Here is a 24,744-nt window from a genome sequence, read left to right as displayed (position 1 = left end):
TGGGCTTGCATTTCTGTTTGATTTCTTATCTGCTCTATCCTGCTTTCTCCCTCTCACTTCCAGATATTCTAATCACTAATAAATAGCTTTCACATTATACCTCATCTAGATGCTGGCTTCTGGAAGCTCTAACCATAACAGTTGATTCTGAAAGTGGTATGAAAAAATAGCCTATAAGATCATTTTCAAAATTAAGTTACTGCCAAGCTGTGAATGAGCATGCATCACTGGTGAAAGTTGATAATACCCTCAATGACTGAACTGGGATGGTAAAAGATAATCCATTAGCTGGTAAATTGAAATGTATGGGGGAAATGGTAACTTTAAGGACAGGGGTATTAGATGGCTATTACTAAGCAACATTGAAATCTAAGAAAAGATAACAAAAAGGTGTTCATTTAAAATCAAAGTGTATGCTGAATGGGCCCCACTGTTAACTCATAAAGAGGTTTTCATCTCTTAAAATAGGAGATTAGAGAAAGTTAAAGACTTAATTATCAAGTTGAAGGAACTTCAGAAGAGGGTAAATTCTCAGTCAAGTCTGCTTTACCATGATAAAGATTCTGGATAGAAAAAGAATGAGAGGGGCGCCTGGGTGGCTCAGTCGTTAAGCGTCTGCCTTCGGCTCAGGTCATGATCCCAGGGTCCTGGGATCAAGCCCCGCATCGGGCTCCCTGCTCGGCGGGAAGCCTGCTTCTCCCTCTCCCACTCCCCCTGCTTGTGTTCCCTCTCTCACTGTGCCTCTCTCTGTCAAATAAATAAATAAAATCTTTAAAAAAAAAAAAAAAAGAAAAATAATGAGAACTACAACTGGGAGGGGAACAGTTGAAAATATGTTCCCCCCAATTTTAGCCTCCACACTTCTCTGAAACTACTGAATTTATAAAGTGGCACAGCTCTGATCCCTCACACCACCACCTGTGCCCAATTAAGAATGGTATAAGTATGTTCCCATTGTTTAAAGATAATGTGGAAGCCTATCACTCAAAACACAAATTGTATCCCCATTAGGACCTCTCTCCTAACTGTTCTGGACACTAAAGCTGAAAATTGAGTTAAGGCACAGCAAAATAGAGCCAGAATTTGCTGGAACTTATAAGGTAGTAAAGGAAATATACCCCAATGGAGCTGTAGGTCCTAGTCAGCATTTACTGCCAGAATCAAGGGAGTTTACATGAAATTGGGTTCTGAGACTGCTTGATCATTAGATTGGATAGGGGAACATAAGATTAGATAATAGAGCTCATTGTTTTGAGAGCACTCTCCCAGGATAAAAGGAATTAACACCCTGGCTAGGATCCTAGAATATGATAAAAATTTCTATTAGAATTGTTTCCAGACGTGTGGAAAAAATGGGATGGCTCACTCCACGAGAAATTTAAATGATGGACTTGCCATGAAATAATGAAGGAAAGAAAGAAAAGTCTCAGGGAAATGGATATACTGTAATGTATATGCTGTAAGTGCAAGGCCAAATAGTCCCAACAGGAAGGCCCAATGCCACAGGGAATGTGGTGCTAAGAGGTGTATCAAAATCATTTTAAGTGTTCATGATGGCCTTCTCTGTAGGCCAGGGGTGATAGGAGGAGATGGTATTATAGAAGTAGGCTCACTGATAGCAATGGGCATGATTGATAAGGTCTTGAAAAAAATCAAGAGAACAGTGCTTGGCTTCCAGAAACCAGATGGATAATATTATTGTAATAAGCAGCAGGGACAGAGTTGCAGACATGGATACCTAGTCTACAGACAATCAGGAAGATAGATAATAGAATATTACCCAGTTTGTACCATCAAAGGAAATTAAAAAATGGAGGACTAGGGGACTGAGTAGAGTTACATTAATAAATGCCATAATTCTATGTCTAAATTCTGAATCTAAGCCAATTTTCAGAACAAAAACTCATTGACTTAAGAGAAGGTTAGAGTTCCAGAAGGGAAACTACACAACACCTTGGCAAGCATACATGCTAACAATTTCTCTAGCACATTCTCAAATGATCCTCAATCATTTAATTATGTATCTGTTCATGTGGGAAATGAAAATACCCAAGAATTTTGGAAACTAGTGGACAAAGAGTGTGAATTGACATGGATACCCAGAAATGCAGTGTCATCTTGTCTCTCTGTGAGAGTGGGGACTTATAGGAGTTAAGGAATAGAGTCCTTGATAACTTTCAGTGTGCAATGGGTCCACCAGGTCCACAAATCCATTTGGAAAGGCCTATTTGGCAAGACCATGGAGAAAGCCTCTGTAACTGTCTCTTTCCGGAGATTAATGGTATTTTTTTTAAAGTAGTCTCCATGACCAGCATGGAGTCCAATTTGGTTTTGAGTTCACAATCCTGAGATTAAGACCTGAGCTGAAACCATGGTCAGATGCTCAACTGACTGAGCCACCCAGGTGCCCTAAATTAATGCTACCTTTAAAGATCTAAAGGATGCAGAGGTGGTTAACTGTATATCTACATTTAATTACTCAACATGACTCTTGCAGAAACCAGATGGCATCAGAAGATAATAATAATCTATTGCAAATGGAGACAAGTAGTAGATTAAGTAATTGCACCCACTATGCCAGATATGGTGTCTATGCTAGAGCAGAATGACATGGCCTCAGATATGTGGTAGGAGTATAGCCACTGATTTGGCAAATATATTCTTTTCCTATTTGAAAAAAGAATTAGAAAGAGTTTGCTTTCACATGGAATGGATAATGGCATTAATGTTGAGTTTTGTGCAGGGTTATTTTTACTCTCCTGCCCTCAATCATAATGTAGTTGTAGAGATGTAGACATCCTAGAAAATATCACATTGTCTACTCCATCAGTGATTTTGTTATAATCCAGCTAAACAAGCAAAGCATCACTAGAATGTTGGAGCATTAAATACAACACATGTGCTATAAAGGGCAGGAGACAGACTTCCAAATGTTTAGAAATTTGTCATCAGTAAAATTTTTAAGAGTCCAGTGATCAGAGGTATGACCTGACATCCTTTGCAAAGTAAAAGCAAACTGTATGTATCTTGCATCTTATTGAACTAAAAATTACAACACCTGGTAGTTGTCTTTGGGATCTGAAGTCAGTATATTCCACATGGGGAAGTACTGCTTCATTTCCCATTTACTAGATGACATGAAATGTTGCTAATGTTGAGTGAGGTGAAAAACAAAAAAGGGCTCTGCAGCATTCCCAAGCTGCAATGCAAGCAGCCATGCATTCTGAATTATAAAACACAGCAACTCCAATATCAGAAGTGTACCTTGGGAGAAAAAAAATGCTATGTGGGGCTTATATCAAGCCTCTTTGGGAGAATGACTGGGCAGTTCTCCAGACTTCTGGAGGAAAATTGTGCCATCTAAACTGGAGAACTATACCACTTTGACAAAAAACTCTGGTCACACTAGTGACCCCTGTACAGCTAAAGAATCTGACTTTCAGACAACAAATACCCATGTGTTCAGAACTGTACAGCCTAAGCTCAATTATGTCAGATATACTAAGTTAAGTGGTGACAGATAGAAGTCATTCATTCACCTGGATTAAAAGCACAGGCAAAAAGAGAGGGCAGAAAAAAAAAATCCATGAGCAGGAAATCCAAAACAGTCACCTTTCTCCCCTATGCATCTCCCTCAGCTCACACTTATGGATACATGGAATTTCACCATGACCAATTACACAAGAAGAACATGCCTAGGCTTATTTTATAAGTGTGTTGGCTCAGTCACTGGTTATAAGTGGGGGTGGGGGGAAATTAGCCATATTGCAACCTCACTTTGGAGGATGCCTTGAAAGATATTGACCATCTGGTCATCTGTTTTTTGTGGAAGGAGAGATGGCCAGAGGTAGATTATAGATATACAAATGAACAATGACAAAGGGCCTAGTTTGTTGGTGGGGAGCCTGGATGTGGAAAGACCGGAAGATTAGAGGCAAGAGTTCTGGGATAGAAATATGTGGGTAGATACATGGAGATAAAAAATAATGTGAAAAACAATGAATCATGGAATACTACATCAAAAGCTAATGATGTAATGTATGGTGATTAACATAATAAAATAAAATTTAAAAAGAAAGAAAGAAAGAAAGAAAGAAAGAAAGAAAGAAAGAAAGAAAGAAAGAAAGAAAGAAAGAAAGAAAGAAAGAAAGAAAAGAGAAGTAATGTGAAGATCTTTGTATTAATCTACCAGGTTAGCACCCACCAACAAGCACCCACCATTGAAGAGACACAGAACAATGAAATAAGCATAATAATTTGGCTAATCTACATCAGCTAGCAACCATCATTATCCACGCCAATGCCTATAGAATGGACACATTTCTGGACTTTCTCGATTTTTTTTTTTACTACTACCTCTGAAATAACTGATTCTATCCTGAGTTTAGTTTATCTTTTTCTTGAGTACCTTTACCTTCTGGTCAAATACAGCCAAAAGTAACCAAGACAGATTCTGTTTCCCTACTTCTTTGCTTAAGACAAGAAGTTTATTAAGGCTATTATCTCCCTTTCAATCATTGAGAAGAGAGTTTCTCCAAGTGTTTCACCCTCATGTAGCATGAATTACTCTTCTTTATCCAATGATAATAATTTTCTTTTCACCTACTACCAGCCTTCATTGACAATGCCACATATTTTAGGCATATTTTACAGGAGAACTCCACTTTTGAGTACCAATTTATGTGTTTAATGAAATGGAAACAACTCTAAATATCTCAGATTTACATATACAAAACAACTATTGCTGCTACTCCATATGATACCCAGATGGACAAATGAACCTCTACTTAAAACATTACTTATCCGCCAGCAGAGAAAAAAAGAGAATATAATACTTCTTCTATTCACAAGTCCCACAAGACTTTCTGCCCATAAGTGACATTTCATTAAGAAGGTCAAATTACAAGGTCAAGCTTAATATTCAGTGGATGAGGCAAGATGCATTCCCACAGGGAAGGGTAGCAAATTATTTTTAATAATTTAATTCTACTACAATTGATATAATTCTTTTCTGTTTTCTGTTAGATAATTGTTTCTTTCTACTTGCATTGACAGGATACACACAGAAAAAAAGAATGACTTTTTTCATATTTTGTTTATGCAATAGAGTTTCACTGGTTTTTTATGAACAAAAATTTAATTTGGATTCAGAATAATAATTTAACAGTCATCTTTGCATTTTTAGGTGCTCAAGGTGCTCCATTTGCCTGTTTCAAAGGAATCAATTCTCACATTGATAAATTTGGAAACTGTGGTTTTAAAAATTCACAACCATTACCTTGTGATCAGAAGTATGTACATAGAAAAAAATTGTTTTGTTGAGTCATGAAAATTATAGATTGCTTGTCAAGAGACACTAAAGAGTAATGGACAGTAAATTGTATATCAGGAGAATATTTTCAAATAACATTATATATAATGTTCTTCAATGTAATTCAGTTTTCTTTTTCCCTATTTTTTCCCGGATATATTCTAATAATGAGACTAAACCAAAAAAACAAAACAAAACAAAACAAAAGGAAAAAAAAAGGCTAATGCTTATTACCAAAGTTATGAAGTGGGCACAAACTGCCAAAAATCAGAAACTTGTGCACTACATTGATAATTAAAACTGAGTTTTTTAATTAAGTTAATAAATGATAATAATCCTAAAGCAAGTGCTTTGACTTTTAAGACATGAAAGTATTGAGAGGAATAAGTTTCCTTTTTGTTTTTGTTGTTTGTTTCCAAAATACTGATATGTAAAGTATGGCAGAGGACTGAATTGGGAGTACTGGAATATTTTTAAGGGATTTATGAAATCCAATAAAGGAGGGCTTAATCCATAACAAATACTTCCTGAATTTCATGGAAGTATTGAAAACAAAAGAATCAAAAATAATAATAACAACAGATAGGAGGTTGACCAAGATGGCAACATAGGAGGGTTTGGGATTTTACTCCTACCAGAGACACACTGAATGTTCATATACACATGGAACAATTACTTTTAAAAGAAATTCAGAAGATACCTGAGACTCCTACACATTGAATACATGAGAAAATACTCACACTGAAGCAGGTAGATACACACTCTCTCCGTAAACCCCACCACTGGCCCAGCACCATGCAGTTGGAAGGGAAATCCCAACTGCCAGCTTCTTCCTGAGGAGTAAAGGATTTGGACCCCACATTTAGTGTCCCAACACTTAACACACCTCCATGTCTTAAAAAGGAAAGAAAAAGAATGAAGATTGCTTAAGGAACTTAGGGGACACCATTAAAGAGAATATTATACACATTATAAGAGTAACAGAATGAAAAGAGAGTGTGAAAAAGACAGAAAGCTTATTCAAAGAAATAATGAGTGAAAATTTCCTAACCTGGGGGAAAGAAACAGATATTCAGATATAGGAAGCCCAGGGGGGAAGCAAAAAGATGAATCCAAAAACCCCAAAACAAGATACATTAAAATTAAATTGTCAGAGATTAAAAACAAAAGAATCTTAAAAACATCAAGAGAAAAATAACTTGATATATACAAGAAAACACCATGAAACTATCAGTAGATTTTTCAGCAGAAATCTGCATGCCAGAAGAGAGTGAGATGTTAGAAAGATTTTTCCAGACAAAGAGAAGCTGAAGTTCATCACAAGACCAGCCTTACAAGAAATGCTAAAAGTGGTTCTTCAAGGGGGCACCTGGGTGGCTCAGTCATTAAGCGTCTGCCTTTGGCTCAGGTCATGGTCCCAGGGTCCTGGGATCAAGCCCTGCATCAGGCTCCACGGGAAGCCTGCTTCTCCCTCTCCCACTCCCCCTACTAGTGTTCCCTCTCTCACTGTGTCTCTCTCTGTCAAATAAATAAAATCTTAAAAAAAAAAAAGTGGTTCTTCAAGCCAAGATGAAAGGACACTAATTAGAAAAAGAAAACATATGAAAGAATAAAATCCACAGGAAATAGCAAATAAATAGTTAAAATCAGAATACCCTAATGTGGTAATAGTGGGGGGTAAATCACTCACAACTCTAATTAAAGATTAAAAGACAAAAGAATTAAAGGAGGAGGAGCAAGATGGCAGAGGAGTAGGAGACCTGGATTTTGTCTGGTCCCAGGAATTCAGCTGGATAAGGATCAAATCAATCTGAAAACCTACGAACTCAACAGGAGATTGAAGAAAAGAATAGCAACAACTCTCTGAACAGAAAAGCGACCACTTTCTGGAAGGTAGGATGTGCGGAGAAGTGAATCTGAAGCGATATTCGGGAAGATAGGTGGTGGGGGAGGGGGCCTCTGATGGCCGCTTCTGGCAAGTGATAGAGCCCCGGAGCACAAATTCAGAACTTTTAAAAGTCAGCTCTGCTGAGAGACTTTGCTCCAGTGGCTAAGCGGGGGGGTGGGGTGAGGGGGGTGGGGAGTGGAACCCTCGCAGGGACAGTTGGCTTCAGGCCCCTCAGGGTCACAGAAAGACCGGGGGTGCCTGAGTGCAGCAGAGCTCCCAGGTATTGGAGTGGGGAAGCCAGCTGCAGAGACGGAGCCAGGGCATGGGCTCTCAGCTCGGAGTTGCCATAAACTGTAATCTGTGGCACAGTCAGGCCACTGCTCAGCAGGGACTCAACAAGCGGCAGAACCTTGGAGACTTCCCTTCCTCCCCTGGGAGGAGTGGCACAGGAGCCCACCGCAGGGATCTGCTGGATTTGGAGACTCCACACCGAGTGGGGTGCCAGAGATAGAAACCCTCGGTCACAGGCCAGGTGAGCACGGAGTGCTGCTGGAGACCGGGGAGATGGGAGTGACTGACTGCTTTTCTCTGGGGGCACACTGAGGAGCGGGGCCCCAAGTTCTCGGCTTCTCCAGGGCAGAGATTGGGAGGCCAACATTTTCACTATCATCCTCCAAATCTGTACCTAATGCTGGCAGGGAATAAAAGCTCCCAAGAGCAAACCCGAGCAGATAACTTAGCCCAGACCTGGAAAGGGTGGAGCAAATCGGCCTCCAGCAAAGATATTCGAGAACCACGGCAACAGGCCCCTCCCCCAGAAGATCAAAGAGAAGAGCCAGCCAAAACCAAATTTACCAATCAATGAAAATGGCAGAACTCCAGAGCTAGGGGAATACTGTACATAGAATCCATGGCTTTTTTACCATGATTCTTTAGTCTTTCAAAGTTAATTTTTTTTGACTGTTTTTTTTGTTTGTTTTGAAATTTTCTTTTTCCCTTTTTCAACCAACATCTTATCAATCCCCTTTTAAAAAAAATCTTTTTTATTTTTCATTTTTAGAGTCATTCTATCCCATTCATAGTAGTTACCCTTATTTTTGGTATATATATGTAAGTTGTATTCTCTTTAAAATTTTGGGATACAGTTGCTTCTAACAAATCAAAATATACCCTAAATCTCTAGTGTATGGTTTTGTTCTACTCTCCTGCCTAATCACATTCTCTCCCCCTTTTTTTTTTAATCCACTTCTTTCTTTTTTCAACCAACTTCTTATCTATCAATTCCTTTTATAAAATATTTTATAATTTTCATCTTTACAGTCATAGTCCATCCCTTCATCATATCATCCCTTATTTTTGTACATATATAAGGTTTTCTTTCTTTAAAATTTTGGGAGACACTTTCTTCTAACACCAAAATATGCCCAAAATCTAGTGTGTGGCACTGATCTATGCACCAGCCAGATCATATTTGATCATATTCTATTTTTTTTCTTTTGTTTTGTTTTCGTTTGTTTTTTTCTTTTTCTTTTTTCTTTCTTTCCCTTTCTTTTCCCCCAGTTTCAGGTCTTTTCTCATTTGTTTACTGTAAATTTTCTGGGGACATTTTTACCCTGTTAGCACTTTGTTCTCTCATTCATCTATTCTCCTCTGGACAACATGATAAGATGGGAAAAAATCACCTCAACAAAAAAACAAGAGGCAGTACCGACTGCTAGGGACCTAATCAATATGGACATTAGTGAGATGTCAGAACTAGAGTTCAGAATGACGATTTTAAAAATACTAGCTGGGCTTAAAAAAGCATGGAAGTTATCAGAGAAACCCTTTTGGGAGAAATAAAAGAACTAAAATCTAAGCAAGTCAAAATCAAAAAGGCTACTAATGAGATGCAATCAAAAATGGAGGCTCTAACTGCTAGGATAAATGAGGCAGAAGAGAGAATCACTGATATAGAAGACCAAATGGTGGAAAAAGAGAAATGAGAAAAAGAGAGATAAACAACTACTGGATCACGGGGGCAGAATTCGAAAGATAAGTGATACCATAGATGAAACAACATTAGAATAATTGGGATCCCAGAAGAAGAAGAAAGAGAGAGAGGGGCAGAAGGTATATTGGAGCAAATTATACCAGAGAACTTCCCTAATTTGGGGAAGGAAACAGGCATCAAAATCCAGGACGCACAGAGAACCCCTGTCAAAATCAATAAAAATAGGTCAACACCCTGACATCTAATACTAAAACTTACGAATCTGAGACAAAGAGAAAATCCTGAAAGCAGCTCGGGAGAAGAGATATGTAACCTACAAAGGTAGAAACATTAGATTGGCAAAAGACCTATCCACAGAGACCTGGCAGGCCAGAAAGGACTGGCAGGATATATTCAGAGCACTAAATGAGAAAAATATGCAGCCAAGAATACTATATACAGCTAGGCTGTCATTGAAAATTGAAGGAGAGATAAAAAGCTTCCAGGACAAACAAAAACTAAAGGAATTTGCAAACACAAAACCAGCCCTACAAGAAATCTTGGAAGGGGTCCTCTAGGCAAAGAGAGAGCCTAAAAGCAACATAGACCAGAAAGGAACACAGACAATATACGGTAACAGTCACCTTACAGGCAATACAATGACACTAAATTCATATCTTTCAATAGTTGCCCTGAATGTAAATGTGCTCAATGCCCCAATCAAAAGACACAGGCTATCAGATTGGATAAAAAAACAAGACCCATTGATAGGTGTCTGCAAGAGACTCATTTTAGACCCAAAGACACCCCCAGATTGAAAGTAAGGGGGTGGAAAACCATTTACCGTGTTCATGGACACCAAAAGAAAGCTGATGTGGCAATCCTTATATCACACAAATTAGATTTTAAACCAAAGACTGTAATAAGAGATGAGGAAGGACACTATATCTTACTTATGGTCTATCTAACAAGAAGATCTAACAATTGTAAATATCTATGCCCCTAACATGGGAGCAGCCAATTATATAAACCAATTAATAACAAAAGCAAAGAAACACATCGACAACAATACAATAATAGTGGGGGACTTCAACACCCTCCCTCGCTGAAATGGACAGATCATCTAAGCAAAAGATCAACAAGGAAATAAAGACTTTAAATGACACACGGACCAAATGGACTTCACAGATATATTCAGAACATTCCATCCCAAAGCAATGGAATACACATTCTTCTCTAGTGCCTATGGAACATTCTCCAGAATAGATCACATCCTAGGTCACAAATCAGGTCTCAACCAGTACCAAAAGACTGGGATCATTCCCTGCATATATTCAGACCACAATGCTTTGAAACTTGAACTCAATCACAAGAGGAAAGTTGGAAAGAACTAAAATACATGGAGGCTAAAGAGCATCCTACTAAAGAATGAATGGGTCAACCAGGAAGTTAAAGAAGAATTTAAAAAACTCATCGAAACCAATGAAAATGAAAACACAACTGTTTAAAATCTTTGGGATGCAGCAAAGGCAGTCCTAAGAGGAAATTATATAGCAATACAAGCCTTTCTCAAAAACCAAGAAAGGTCTCAAATACACAACGTAACCCTACACCTGAAGGAGCTGGGGAGAGAACAGCAAATAAAGCCTAAACCCAGCAGGAGAAGAGAAATAATAAAGATCAGAGCAGAAATCAATGAAATAGAAACCAAAAGAACAGTAAAACATATCAACGAAACTAGGAGCTTGTTCTTTGAATGATTTAACAAGATTGATAAACTCCTGGCCAGACTTAGCAAAAAGAAAAGATAAATGACCCAAATAAATGAAATCATGAATGAAAGAGGAGAGATCATAACCAACACCAAAGAAATACAAACAACTATAAGAACATACTAAAAGCAAGTATATGCCAGCAAATTAGATAATATGGAAGAAATGGATGCATTCCTAGAGATGTATCAACCACCAAAACTGAACCAGGAAGAAATAGAAAACCTGAACAGACCTATAACCACTAAGGAAATTGGAGCAGACTCATCAAAAATCTCCCAAGACACAAAAGCTCGGGGCCAGATGGCTTCCCAGGGGAATTCTACCAAACATTTAAAGAAGAATAAATACCTATTCTACCATAACTGTTCCAAAAAATAGAAATGGAAGGAAAACTTCCAAACTCGTTTTATGAGGCCACCATTACCTTTTTCCCAAAACCAGACAAAGACCCCATCAAAAGGGAGAATTACAGACAAATATCCCTGATGAACATGGATGTAAAAATGCTCACCAAAATCCTAGCCAATAGGATCCAACTGTACATTAAAAGGATTATTCACCATGACCAAGTGGGATTTATCCCTGGGATGCAAGGTTAGTTCAACATCCCCAAATCAATCAATGTGGTACAATACATTAATAAAAGAAGGAACAAGAATCATATGATCCTCTCAATAGATGCAGAAAAAGCATTTGAAAAAGTACAGCATTGTTTCTTGATCAAAACTCGTCAGAGTATAGGGATAGAGGGTACATAACTCAATATTATTAAAGCCATCTATGAGAAAACCACAGCGAATAGCATTCTCAATGGGGAAAAACTGAGAGCTTTTCCCCTAAGGTCAGGAACGCAGCACAAATGTCCACTATCACCACTGCTATTCAACATAGTATTAGAAGTCCTAGCCACAGCAATCAGACAACAAAAAGAAATCAAAGGCACCCAAAGCAGCAAAGAAGAAGTCAAACTCTCACTCTTTGCAGATGATATGATTCTTTATGTTGAAAACCCAAAAGACTCCACCCTAAAACTGCTAGAACTCATACAGGAATTCAGTAAAGTGGCAGGATAGAAAATCCTTGCACTGAAATCAGTGGCATTCCTATACACCAACAACAAGACTGAAGAAAGAGAAATTAAGGAGTTGATCCCATTTACAATTGCACCCAAAACTCGGGGCCAGATGGCTGTACTCAGAAGGATCTGTACTCAGAAAAGGATCTGTACTCAGAAAACTATAAAATACTCATGAAAGAAATTGAGGAAGACACAAAGAAATAGAAATACGTTCCATGCTCATGGATTGGAAGAACAAATATTGTGAAGATGTTAATGCTACCTAGAGCAATCTACACATTCAATGCAATCCCCATCAAAATATCATCCACTTTTTTCAAAGAAATGGAACAAATAATCCTAAAATCTGTATGGAACCAGAAAAGACCCCGAATAGCCAGAGGAATGTTGAAAAAGAAAAGCAAAGCTGGTGGCATCACAAGTCCGGACTTCCAGCTCTATTACAAAGCTGTCATCATCAAGACAGTATGGTACTGGCACAAAAACAGACACTTAGATCAATGGAACAGAATAGAGAGCCCAGAAATGGACCCTCAACTCTATGGTCAACTAATCTTTGATAAAGCAGGAAAGAATGTCCAATGGAAAAAAGACAGTCTCTTCAACAAATGGTGTTGGGAAAATTGGACAGCTACATGCAGAAGAATGAAACTGGACCATTTCCTTATACCACACACAAAAATAGACTCAAAGTAGTTGAAAGACCTCAATGTGAGACAGGAGTCCATCAATATCCTAACGGACAACACAGGCAGCAACCTCTTTTACCTGAGCCACAGCAACTTCTTCCTAGAAACATCACCAAAGGCAAGGGAAGCAAGGGCAAAAATGAACTATTGGGACTTCATCAAGATAAAAAGCTTTTGCACAGCGAAAGAAACAGTCAACAAAACCAAAAGACAACCGACAGAATGGGAGAAGATATTTGCAAATGGCATATCAGATAAAGGGCTAGTATCCAAAATCTATAAAGAACTTATCAAACTCAACACCCAAAGAACAAATGATCCACTCAAGAAACGGGCAGAAGACATGAACAGACATTTTTCCAAAGAAGACTTTCAAATGGCTAACAGACACATGAAAAAGTGCTCAACATTGCTCGGCATCAGGGAAATCCAAATCAAAACCCCAAGGAGATACCACCTCACACCAGTCAGAATGGCTAAAATTAACAAGTCAAGAAAGGACAGATGTTGGCGGGGATGCGGAGAAAGGGGAACCCTCCTACACTGTTGGTGGGAATGCAAGCTGGTGCAGCCACTCTGGAAAACAGTGGCCTCAAAAAGTTGAAAATAGAGCTATCATACGATCCAGCAATTGCACTACTGGGTATTTACCCCAAAGATACAAATGTAGGGATCCTAAGGGGTATGTGCACCCCGATGTTTATAGCAGCAATGTCCACAATAGCCGAACTGTGGAAAGAGCCAAGATGTCCATCGACAGATGAATGGATAAAGAAGGTGTGGTATATATATATACAATGGAATATTATGTAGCATCAAAAAGAATTAAATCTTGCCATTTGCAATGACATAGATGGAACTGGAGGGTATTACGCTGAGCGAAATAAGTCAATTAGAGAAAGACATGTATCATATGATCTCACTGATATGAGGAATTCTTAATCTCAGGAAACAAACTGAGGTTTGCTGGAGTGGTGGGGGGTGGGAGGGATTGGGTGGCTGGGTGATAGACACTGGGGAGGGTATGTGCTATGGTGAGCGCTGTGAATTGTGCAAGACTGTTGAATCACAAATCTGTACGTCTGAAACAAATAATGCAATATATGTTAAGGAAAAAAAAAAGAAAAAGAAGATAGCAGGAGGGGAAGAATGAAGCCAGGGGTGGAATCAGAGGGGGAGACGAACCATGAGAGATGATGGACTCTGAAAAACAAACTGAGGGTTCTAGAGGGGAGGAGGGGTGAGAGGATGGGTTAGCCTGGTGATGGGTATTAAAGAGGGCATGTTCTGCATGGGGTACTGTGTGTTATGCACAAACAATGAATCATGGAACACTGCATCAAAAACTAATGATGTAATGTATGGTGATTAACATAACAATAAAAAATTTTTAAAAAATACCTTGAAAAAATGAAAATGTATACACAACATACCAGAATGTTTGATGTAGCAAAGCATCTGTAAGAAGGAAGTTTATTGTGATAAATCTCTACATTAAATAGAAGAAAGATCTGAAATAAACAACCTAAATTACACCTCAAATACTAGAAAAAGAAGAATAACTGATGTATAACTTGAGTGGAAGAAAGAAAATAGCATAGAGTGGAAAGAAATGAGACTAAAAAGTCAATAGAAAAGACCAATGATACTGACAGTTGATGTTTTGAAAAGGTAAATAAAATCATCCAACCACTAGCTAGATCTACTAAGAAAAAAGAAATATGACTCAAATAGCTAGAATTAGAAATGAAAGAGAAGACATTATAACTGACATCAGAGAAGCAAAAAGAATCATAAGAAATAACTATGAACAGTTTTATGCCCCAAAATTGGACAAGGTAGAAGAAATGGATAAATAACCTAGACACATACAATCTACCAACTGAATCATGAATGAATAAAAAAATCTTAACTAACCAAAACAAATGAGATTGAATCATTAATCAAAAACCTCCCCAAAAACAAAATTCCAGACCCAGATGGCTCCATTAGTGAGTTCTAACAAGCATTTAAATAATTAATAACAATCCTTGTCAAAATCTTGTAAAAATCAGAAGAGGGAAAAACCCTTCTGAAGTCATTTTACAAGGCTAGTATTACTCTAATAACAAAGCCCCACTGGCAAGGATATTATAAGAAGAGAAATAATAGACCAATACCCCTGATGAACATAGATGCAAAAATCCTCAAGAAATTTTAGAAAATTAATTAAAGAGTCCATTAAAAGGGGGATGGCTGGGTGGCTCAGTTGGTTGAGCACCCAACCCTTGATTTCAGCTCAGGTCATGATCTCAGGATTGTGAAATTGAATTGGGGCTCAATCAGCATGGAGCCTTCTTAAGATTCTCTCTCTGCCCCTCCACTCTTGTGCGCTCTCTCTCTAAAAAAAAAGAAAAGAAAAAAAACTACATTAAAAAGATCATACATCATGATGAAGTGACATTTATTCCAGTGATGCAGGGATGATTCACCCTCCACAAATCAGTCACTATGATACACCACATTAACAAAATAAAGTACAAAAATAATATGATTATCTTAATAGGTACAGAAAAATCATTTGACAAAATTCAACATCATTTTATTATAAAAACATATTTGTATAGAAGGATTGTACATCAACATTATAAAAGTCATATATGACAAGCCCACAGCTAACATCATACTTAATGGTGGTAGCTCAAACTTTTTCCTCCAAGACCAAGAACAAGACAAGGATGAATTCTCTTATTACTTCTATTCAAAATAATACTGCAAGTACAAGCCAAAGCAATTAGGCAAAAAGAAAAAATAAAAGGCATCCAAATAAGAAAGAAAGAAGTAAAATTGTCTGTTGTAGATGATATAATCTTACATGTGGGAAACCACAAAAATGTTAGAGCTAGTAAACAAATTCAGTAAAGTTTCAGGACACAATTTCAATATACAAAAATTAGTTGCATTTCTATACACTTATAATGAACTATTGGAAAGAGAAATTAATAACCTCTTTTATAACATCATAAAGAATAAAATACTTAGAAATGAATTTATCCAAGGAAGTGAAAGATATATATATATATATTGAAAACTATAAGAAATTGATAAAATAAATTGAAGAACACACAATAAATATAAAGATATTCTCTGCTGATGGATTGGAAGAATTAATATTATTAAAATATCTGTACTACCCAAAGCTATCTACAGATTCAATGTAATCCCTATCAAAATTCCAATGTCATTTTTTACAGAAATAGAAAAAAATTTAAATTATATGAAACCACAAAAGACCCCAAAGAGCCAGAGCAATATTGAGAATGAAAAATAAGGCATCACACTTCCTGATTTCAAAGTGTATCAAAAAACTATAGTTATAAAAAAAACTATAATTAAAAGAGTATGATATTGGCATAAAGACTGACACATATTAATCGAACAGATTAGACAGCCTAAAAATAAATACATGCACACACAATTGATTAATTTTCAACAAAGGGACCAAGATTATACAATGGATAAATGATAGTCTGTTCAATAAATCATGTTGGGAAAATTAGATTGTATCTCATACCATACACAATTATCAACTAAAGTGGAAAAAAGACTTGATTTTAAGATATGAATCTGTAAAACTCCTAGAGGAAAATGTTCATAATAATTTCCTTAACAGTGGTCTTGGCAATGAATTTTTACTGTCACTGAAAGCAAAGGCAGCAAAAGAAAAATTACACAAGTAGGAGTACAACAAACTAAAAAGCTTCAACTTAGCAAATGAAATCATCCACAAAATGAAAATGCAAACTATGGAATGGAAGAAAATCTTTGCAAACCAAGTATCTGATAAGGAGTAATATTTAAAATATGCAAGAAATCTTCCAACTCTTCCATTTTTTTAATGGACAAAGGACTGGAACAAACATTTTTCCAAGGATATGTGAATGGCCAACAAGTACATGAGAAGGTATTCAGCATCACTAAATCATCAAGGAAATGCATATCAAAACTACAATAAAATATCAAATCACATCTGTTAGGATGACTATCATAAAAAGACACTGGATAACACCAGCAAAGATGTGGAGAAAAGGGAACCCTCATATAGTGTTTATGGGAATTTAAACTGGTACAGCCATTATGAAAAATAATTTGGAGTTTCCTCAGTAAATTAAAAATAGAACCACCTTATGATCTAGCAATCTCACTTCTAACTGTATAACCAAAATAAATGAAATCAGTTATTTTGAGGAGATTTAATTACAGCATTATTCATAATAGCCAGGGTATGGAAAAAATCTACATGTCCAGCAACAGATAAATGGATCAGAAAAGTGCTATGTATACAATGAAATATTGTTCAGCTTTAAAAAGAAGGAAATCTTGTCATTTGTGACAACATGGTTGAACCTGGACATCTGTATGCTAAGTGAAAGGAGCAAAAGACAAATACTAAATAGTATCACTTTTATGTGGAATAAAAAAAATTAAACATATAAACAGAGAGTAGAAAATAGTTGTCAGTGAGAAATAGAGATAAGTTAGTAAAAGGATACCAGTTTTCAGTTTTAAGATGAATAAAGTCAAGGATCTGATGTATAATATGGTGACTATAATTGGTAACATTGTATTATATAATTGAAATTTGGTAAGAGAGTAGAACTTAAATGTTCTCACACACAAAAAGGATAAATAAATGAAGTGATAAATGTGTTAATTAAGTTAATAGGGACAATCCTTTCACAATATATACATATATGAAATCATCACTTTGTACACTTTAAATGTCTTACAAGTTTGTCAATTTTAACCCAATAAAGCTGGAAAAGTATAGTAACAAATACATTCTGGAGATCTACTACACAACATAGTTACTACAATTAAAAATATGGTATTGTATACTTAAAATTTGCTAAGTGGTAGTAGTTATATTAAGTGTTCTTGCCACAAAATATTTTAAAATAATATAATAATAAATAAAATTATTATTATTATTGTTATTATTCAAAGGCAGGAGGAAACTTTGGGACGTGGTGGATACGTTTACGTCCTTGATGATGTGTGTTTATCCCCAAATTCATCACATTGCTTACATTAAATATGTATAGCTTTGTAGATGTTAATTATAACTTACAGTGGCTTAAAAAGTAGTTATAGATCCAAATTCAAGAACTAAGGGAATGGGGAGAGAATATAAAAACATTCAGGGTCAAGTGATCTAGGGAGAAGCAGGATTTTCCTTAACCTCCAAAGACATGGTCAGGAAAAAATGTAAAATTCTTTGGTAAGCACTACACTCAGCATGCTTATAAAAAAAAAAAAACCTTGGTTCCTTTATGAAGATTATAAATAGCTGAAGAAACTATCTAGTTGGATGGGACTAAGATAGTATCCACCACTTTGCATCCAACTGAGTTTACTATAAATTAAGTATGCTATGTAGAGGATGCAGAATTTCCCACATGCCCCAATGCAAGACTAATAGATCACAAAATAGTGATGAGGGTAGATCTGATAAGAAGACCCATATAATCTCCAAAAGACAAGATTTAACCAGTCACCCCTTGTTAGATACAGAGCACCAGTGATCAGGCAGACTGAGTTACACCACAGTAGATGTAAACAAAAATAGGAGGTAGTGATAAACCAGCCATGCTTTATCTCTCTCCCTGATGAACAGAAGGCATGTCAACTACCCTTGGTCTAAGATTATTTGTGAAAGTATGGACAGAAAAGGTAGGAGAAACTCTAGCAAGCAGGACTTATCCAGATTTCATCTGAGATAATCATGGTGCATATATTTTCCTAAAATAAAATCTCTAACACAATTCACCTGCTTAAGCAGACTGATTCCTTTCCAGAAAAGAAAACCCTGTTAGTTCCAAGAATTCAACCATAAATACAAATTCCAAGAAAAAGAACTTTGGGAGGAAGTGTTTGTAATCAATAGCCTGACTAGAAAGAGACCTACTATGCAAAGCTGGTTTAAGATATATGCCATGGAAAGAGAGTGGAGCCACAACCAAAAGAAGTATCTAGATCTAAGATAGACAACTTATGCTGGGAAGGAGAAAAGCTTGAAAATAGATTTAGATTTTGGCTCCCAACTTCACTTGAATCTTTCCTCATTGTGCCATTAACCTAATCTCTGTAATGTTAAAAGAACCCGAAATGGTCTTTTAGGACAAATGAATAAAATTTTCTAAGAGAAGACTTTTGAAGAAATAATAATGACATACCTGACAAGCACATATCAATAGTTAAGAATAGTTGTTTCCATTGAAAATGAGAATTGATAGATCTGAGTGACTCCAAGAGCAAGAAATGACATAGATTACTTTCCAGGGCATAGTCTAGGAATATTGTAAGCCTTAGAGAAGCCAATATTCTATCCAGTGATAGATTATGAATGGCTAAATAAACTGTTTTGGGATAATGTTTTGTATGCTTGTGGCATAAAGGAGATCTCAAAGTTTCTTAATTCTCAAGAGAGAAGTGCAGAACCACTGGAAGTATCAGCATGTTGGAAAAATCTTGGGATCAAAATGAAGAGTCTGTATACTACAGAGATGTACTGATTAAAGTTCGTGGTAAGGACAATGGACATTAACAGAAGGGGCTCAAAAGATACATAGAGTTAATAAATGCAGCTAGCTACTCTCAGGAAATGTTGGGTAAAAAATGACCAGACTGGCCAAGCTATACCAAAGTGGAGGCAGGTGATGAATTTTCCCAAAGAATGTGGTAAACTATGATGAACCGCTAGGTCAACTGGAGGCTAGACAAAAGTTAAGTTCTGAAATAGAAAATGAAGTTATGACTGCAAATTTGAGTTTAGTATACAGTTTTCAATTCAGTTACAGTGCTAATCGATTGGATTGTATTCAGTTGTTTTGCACCATAGGATAATGTTATCTTGGCCTTTTTTTCTGCCAAAAGTTTTATACCATCTATTAAACATAAGTATTATAAGTAATATAACACTTATTTGGAAGTTGGTAACATTAAAAGGCAAAATGATAAGGAATTTTGTTTTTCATTTCAGGGATGTTCTCTGTGGAAAATTAGCTTGTGTTTGGCCACAGAAGAATACTTATAAAAATGATATTCAATCTGCTGTTTATTCATATATTCAAGGGCATGTATGCATATCTATAACTACTGGGTCATCAGTGAGATCAGATGGAAGAGATTATGCCTATGTGGCTGATGGCACTGTTTGTGGTACACAAATGGTAACAAAACATGTTCATTTATATTTAGCTGTGTTAAATTATGTAATTATCAAATACTATATTCCATGATGACTATCACAGTTATACTGAATGGATTTGAACCTGGTGCGGCCAATTATTTCCCATACAATATTGAAAAGATAATTAAACTAGGTCTCAGTTATTCAATGACTTTGCTTTTTGGATGTTATAACCAGTCATTGATCCTCATATGAGAAGATATGTATGTCTTTTAAGCACAACATTCCACTAAAATGAGAGGTGATTTTTAATTAGATCTTTGAATTCTAACAAATTTTAATCATAGAATTCTGAGCTTCCAGTTTTTCCTGCTTCACAAAGAAACATAACTGAGCTTTTATATTTCTTAAACCATTGGTTTACATTTATAATCAAAGTATAATTGTGAGAGGTTTAGAAGAACCAAACAAGAAGGCTATACCAGGAAAGCATGGTTACAGTGATACACAAGCTTACGTCCATATGCGTATATACATACATATGAGCATTTGCACTTATATGGTCATAAAATAAAGGGAGAACAAAGATGGTTCAGAGGCTGTTAGTCAGTTTGGAAGTACAAGTGCTGTGTTCCAGAAACTATAAGTCATCTCAGATTTAAAGTAGTAATTGTAAATCAGTGTGCTACATAGAAATGACATTCAAACTTACTTGTTGAATTAAAAATAAAACAAAACCTTGAAATGGTGAATCAATTAGCCATTTTTTTATTTTATACTGTATGTTCATTTATTTTTTGTTGAGGTATGTTTGACACAAATATTAGTTTCAGATGTACAACATAATAATTTGATGTACACATTGTGAGATGATCACCACAATAAGTCTACAGTCCATCACCTACAATATATTATTGACTATATTCCTCATGCTGTGCATTATATCCTCATGACTTATTTTATACCTCTATGCTTGTACTTTTTAATCCTCTTCATCTCTTTTGCCCTACCCAAACCCTTCCCCTCTGACAACCACCAATCTGTTCTCTGTGACTGTAAGTCTGGGTTTTATTTTGATTGTTTTGATTTTTAGATTCCACAGATAGGTGAAATCATATGGTATTTGTTTTTTCTCTCTCTTATTTCACTTGCATAACACCCTTAAGTTTCATCCACGTTGTCACAAATATCAAGATTTCATTGTTTTTGTGGTTAAGTAGTAATGTATTGTAGATATATACCACATCTTCTTTATCCATTCATTTATGGGTGAACATTGGGTTGCTTCCATATCTTGGCTAATGCTGCAATCAACAGAGGGGGGTACATGTACCTTTTTGAATTAGTATTTTTATTTTCTTCAGATAGATATCCAGTAGTGGAATTACTAGATCATATGGTAGTTCTATCTTTAATATTTTGAGGAAACTCCATACTATTTTTCATAGGGTTTTCACGAATTTACATTCCTACCAATAGTGCACAAGATATTCCTTTTCTCCATATCCTTACCAACACTTGTTATTTCTTGTCTTTTTTATTCTAGCCATTCTGACATCTGTACGGTGATAACTCATTGTAGTCTTGATTTGTATTACCCTGATGAATAATGATGTTGAGCATCTTTCCATGTGCCTATTAGCCATCTCTATACCTTTTTTGGAAAAATGTATTCAGATTCTTTTTCCATTTTTTAATCAGAATTTTTTCTGTTATTGAGTTATATGAGTTCTTTATATATTTTGGATTTGAGCCCCTTAATGAACATATTATTTGGAAATATCTTTTTTCAGTAGGTTGCCTTTTTATTTTTCAGATGGTTTCCTTCACTGTGCAAAAGATTTTTAGTTTAATGTAGTCCCATTTGTTTATTTCTGCTTTTATTTCTCTTGCCTTTGATGTCAGATTCAAAGAAAAATCTTTAAGACTGTGTCATGGAGTTTACCACCTATGTTTCCTTCTAGGAATTTTATGGTTTCAGATATTACATTCAAGTCTTTAATATATTTTGAGTTAATCTTTGTACATTTTAAGATGGTGGTCCAGTTTTATTCTTTTAAATGTAGCTGTTAGTTTTCCTAACACCATATTTTGAAGACATTGTACTTTCCTAATGTATATTTTTGTCTCCTTCATTGTAAATTAATTGACTATATATGCATAGGGTCCCTATTCTGTTCCATTGGTTTATATGCCTATTTTGATTTCTGTACCACACTGTTTTATTTGCTACAGCTCTGTAGTCTAGTTTGAACATGGAAAATGTGGTATCTCCAGCCTTGTTATTCTTTTTGAGGATGGTTTTGTCAGTTCACTGTCTTCTGTGAATTCATACAGATTTTAAAATTATTTTTGTTTTCATTTTGGTGATGAATGCCTTTGGAGATTTGATAGGGATTTCACTTAATCTGCAGATTGCTTTGTGTAGTATTGATATTTTAACAGTATTTATTCTACCACTGCATGAGCACAGAATATCTTTCCATTTATTTGTGTCTTCTTCAATTTCATTCATCAATGTCCTGTAGTTTTTTTTTATTATGTTATGTAAATCACCATACATTACATCATTATATTGGATGTAGTGTTCCATGATTCATTATTTGCGTATAACACCCAGTGCTCCATTCAGTATATGCTTTCTTTAATACCCATCACCAGGCTAACCCATCCCCCCATCCCCCTCTCCTCTAGAACCCTCAGTTTGTTGCTCAGAGTCCATCGTCTCTCATGGTTCATCTCCCCCTCCAATTTCCCCACCTTAATTTTTCCCTTCCTATTAACTTCTTCTGGGTTTTTTTAACATATAATGTATTAATTGTTTCAGAGGTACAGGTCTGTGATTCAACAGTCTTACACAATTCACAGCGGTCACCATAGCACATGCCCTCCCCAATGTCTATCACGAGCCACCCCATCCCTCCCACCCCCCACCACTCCAGCAACCCTCAGTTTATTTCCTGAGATTAAGAATTCCTCATATCAGTGAGATCATATGATACATGTCTTTCTCTGATTGACTTATTTCGCTCAGCATAATACCTTCCACTTCCATCCACATCATTGCAAAAGGCAAGATTTCATTCCTTTTGATGGCTGCAGATTTTTCCATTGTATATATATACCACACCTTCTTTATCCATTCATCTGTCGATGGACATCTTGGCTTAATATGATTTCAGTTTTCTTGAATTTATTGAGTCTTGTTTCATGCATAACATGTGATCTATCTTGAAGAATATTCCATATGCACTTGAGAAAGATGTTTATTTTGCTCCTTTTGGATGGAATATTCTCTATATATCTTTTAAGTCCATCTGGTCTATGTGATGTTTAATGCTAAGGTTTCCTTTTTTGATTTTCTGTCTGGATGATGGATTCATTGATTTTAGTGGGATGTTAAAGTGTCCTACTCTTATTGTATTCATCAGTTTCTCCTTTTAGTTCTATTAATATTTGCTTTATGTATTTTGGTGTTTCTATATTGGGTGCATATATATTTATAAACATTACATCTTCTTGCTTGATTGACCCCTTTATCATTCTATAGTGCCTCTCTTTGTCTTTTATTATAGCCTTTGTTTAAAGTCTATTTGTCTGGGGTGGGAGGGATGGGGTGGCTGGAGGATAGACACTGGGGAGGGTATGTGCTATGGTAAGTGCTGTGAATTGTGTAAGACTGATGAATCACAGACTAGTACTCCTGAAACAATACATTAATAAAAAAATAAAGATGTTAATAAAAAAAGACTATACTTAATGAGCATTGAGTAACATATGGTTCTGTTGAATCACTATATTGTATAGCTGAAACTAATATAACACTGTATATTAACTATACTGGAATTAAAATAAAAAAATAAAGTCTGTCTGATATGAATATGGCTATACCAGCTTTCTTTTTGTTTCCATTTGCCTAAGCTATCTTTTTCCATTCCTACATTTTCAGTATGTGTGTCCTTACTTCTGAAATAAATCCTTTGTAGGCAATATATAAATGTGTTTTGTTATTTTATCCATTCAGTAACTCTCTGCCTTTTAATTAAAGTTTTTAGACCATTTACATATAATGTAACTATTGATGCATATGTACTTATTCCTATTTCATTCATTGTTTTCTGGCTGTTATTGTAGTTTGTCTCCTTTTCTTTCTCTTCTTTTCCCTTGGTGTTTTGATAACTTTCTTAAGTGTTATGTTTACATTTCTGTCTCATTTTCTTCTGCATGTTTACTATAAATTTTTGCCTTCTGGTTACCATAAGGCAAAATATGTATAGCAACTATATATATATATATCCTCCTATGTATAGTAACTTAAATTTTAATACATTCTAAAACTTTAAATTTTTGCTTCCCACATTTTATGCTTTTGGTGTCACATTTTACATCTTTTTTATTGTTATCCCTTAACTAATTATTGCAGATTTAGTTAATTTTACTATTTTTATCTTTTAACATTCATAGTAGCTTTATAACTGTTAATTGACTACCTTTATTAATTTTTTGCAGTGAGATTTTTACTTCTGTATGTTTCCTGTTATTTTAATTTATGTTATTTCTTTCCACGTTGTTGCAAGTGACAAGATTTCATTTTTTATGGCTGAATAATATTCCATGATATATATATATATATATATATATATACACCGCATCATCTTTATCTATTCATCAGTTGATGAACACTTGGGCTTTTCAATAGTTTGGCTATTGTAGATAATGCTGCTATAAATATTGGACTGCATTTATCCCTTTGAGTTAGTATTTTTGTGTTCTTTAGGTAAACCCCAATAGTGCAATTGCTGGATCATTTTATTTATTTATTTATTTATTTATTTATTTATTTATTTATTTATTTATTTA

At 35.6% G+C, this 24,744-nt stretch overlaps 1 protein-coding gene across 1 annotated transcript in view; it reads left to right on the top strand.

Moving 5' to 3' along the window:
- LOC110573137 (disintegrin and metalloproteinase domain-containing protein 18-like) overlaps positions 1 to 24,744 on the top strand; it is a 214,409-nt gene that overhangs the window by 96,581 nt on the left and 93,084 nt on the right. The window contains exons 15-16 of the mRNA XM_021681558.1: positions 5,186 to 5,291; positions 19,735 to 19,924. Of these exons, the coding sequence (XP_021537233.1) occupies positions 5,186 to 5,291; positions 19,735 to 19,924 (296 nt within the window). The remainder of the gene's footprint in view (positions 1 to 5,185; positions 5,292 to 19,734; positions 19,925 to 24,744) is intronic.

Source organism: Neomonachus schauinslandi, chromosome 2 (assembly GCF_002201575.2).
Source record: "Neomonachus schauinslandi chromosome 2, ASM220157v2, whole genome shotgun sequence".
Taxonomy (NCBI): domain Eukaryota; kingdom Metazoa; phylum Chordata; class Mammalia; order Carnivora; family Phocidae; genus Neomonachus; species Neomonachus schauinslandi.
Note: the sequence above shows the minus strand (reverse complement) of the source record. Positions and strands in the feature narration are given on the sequence as shown.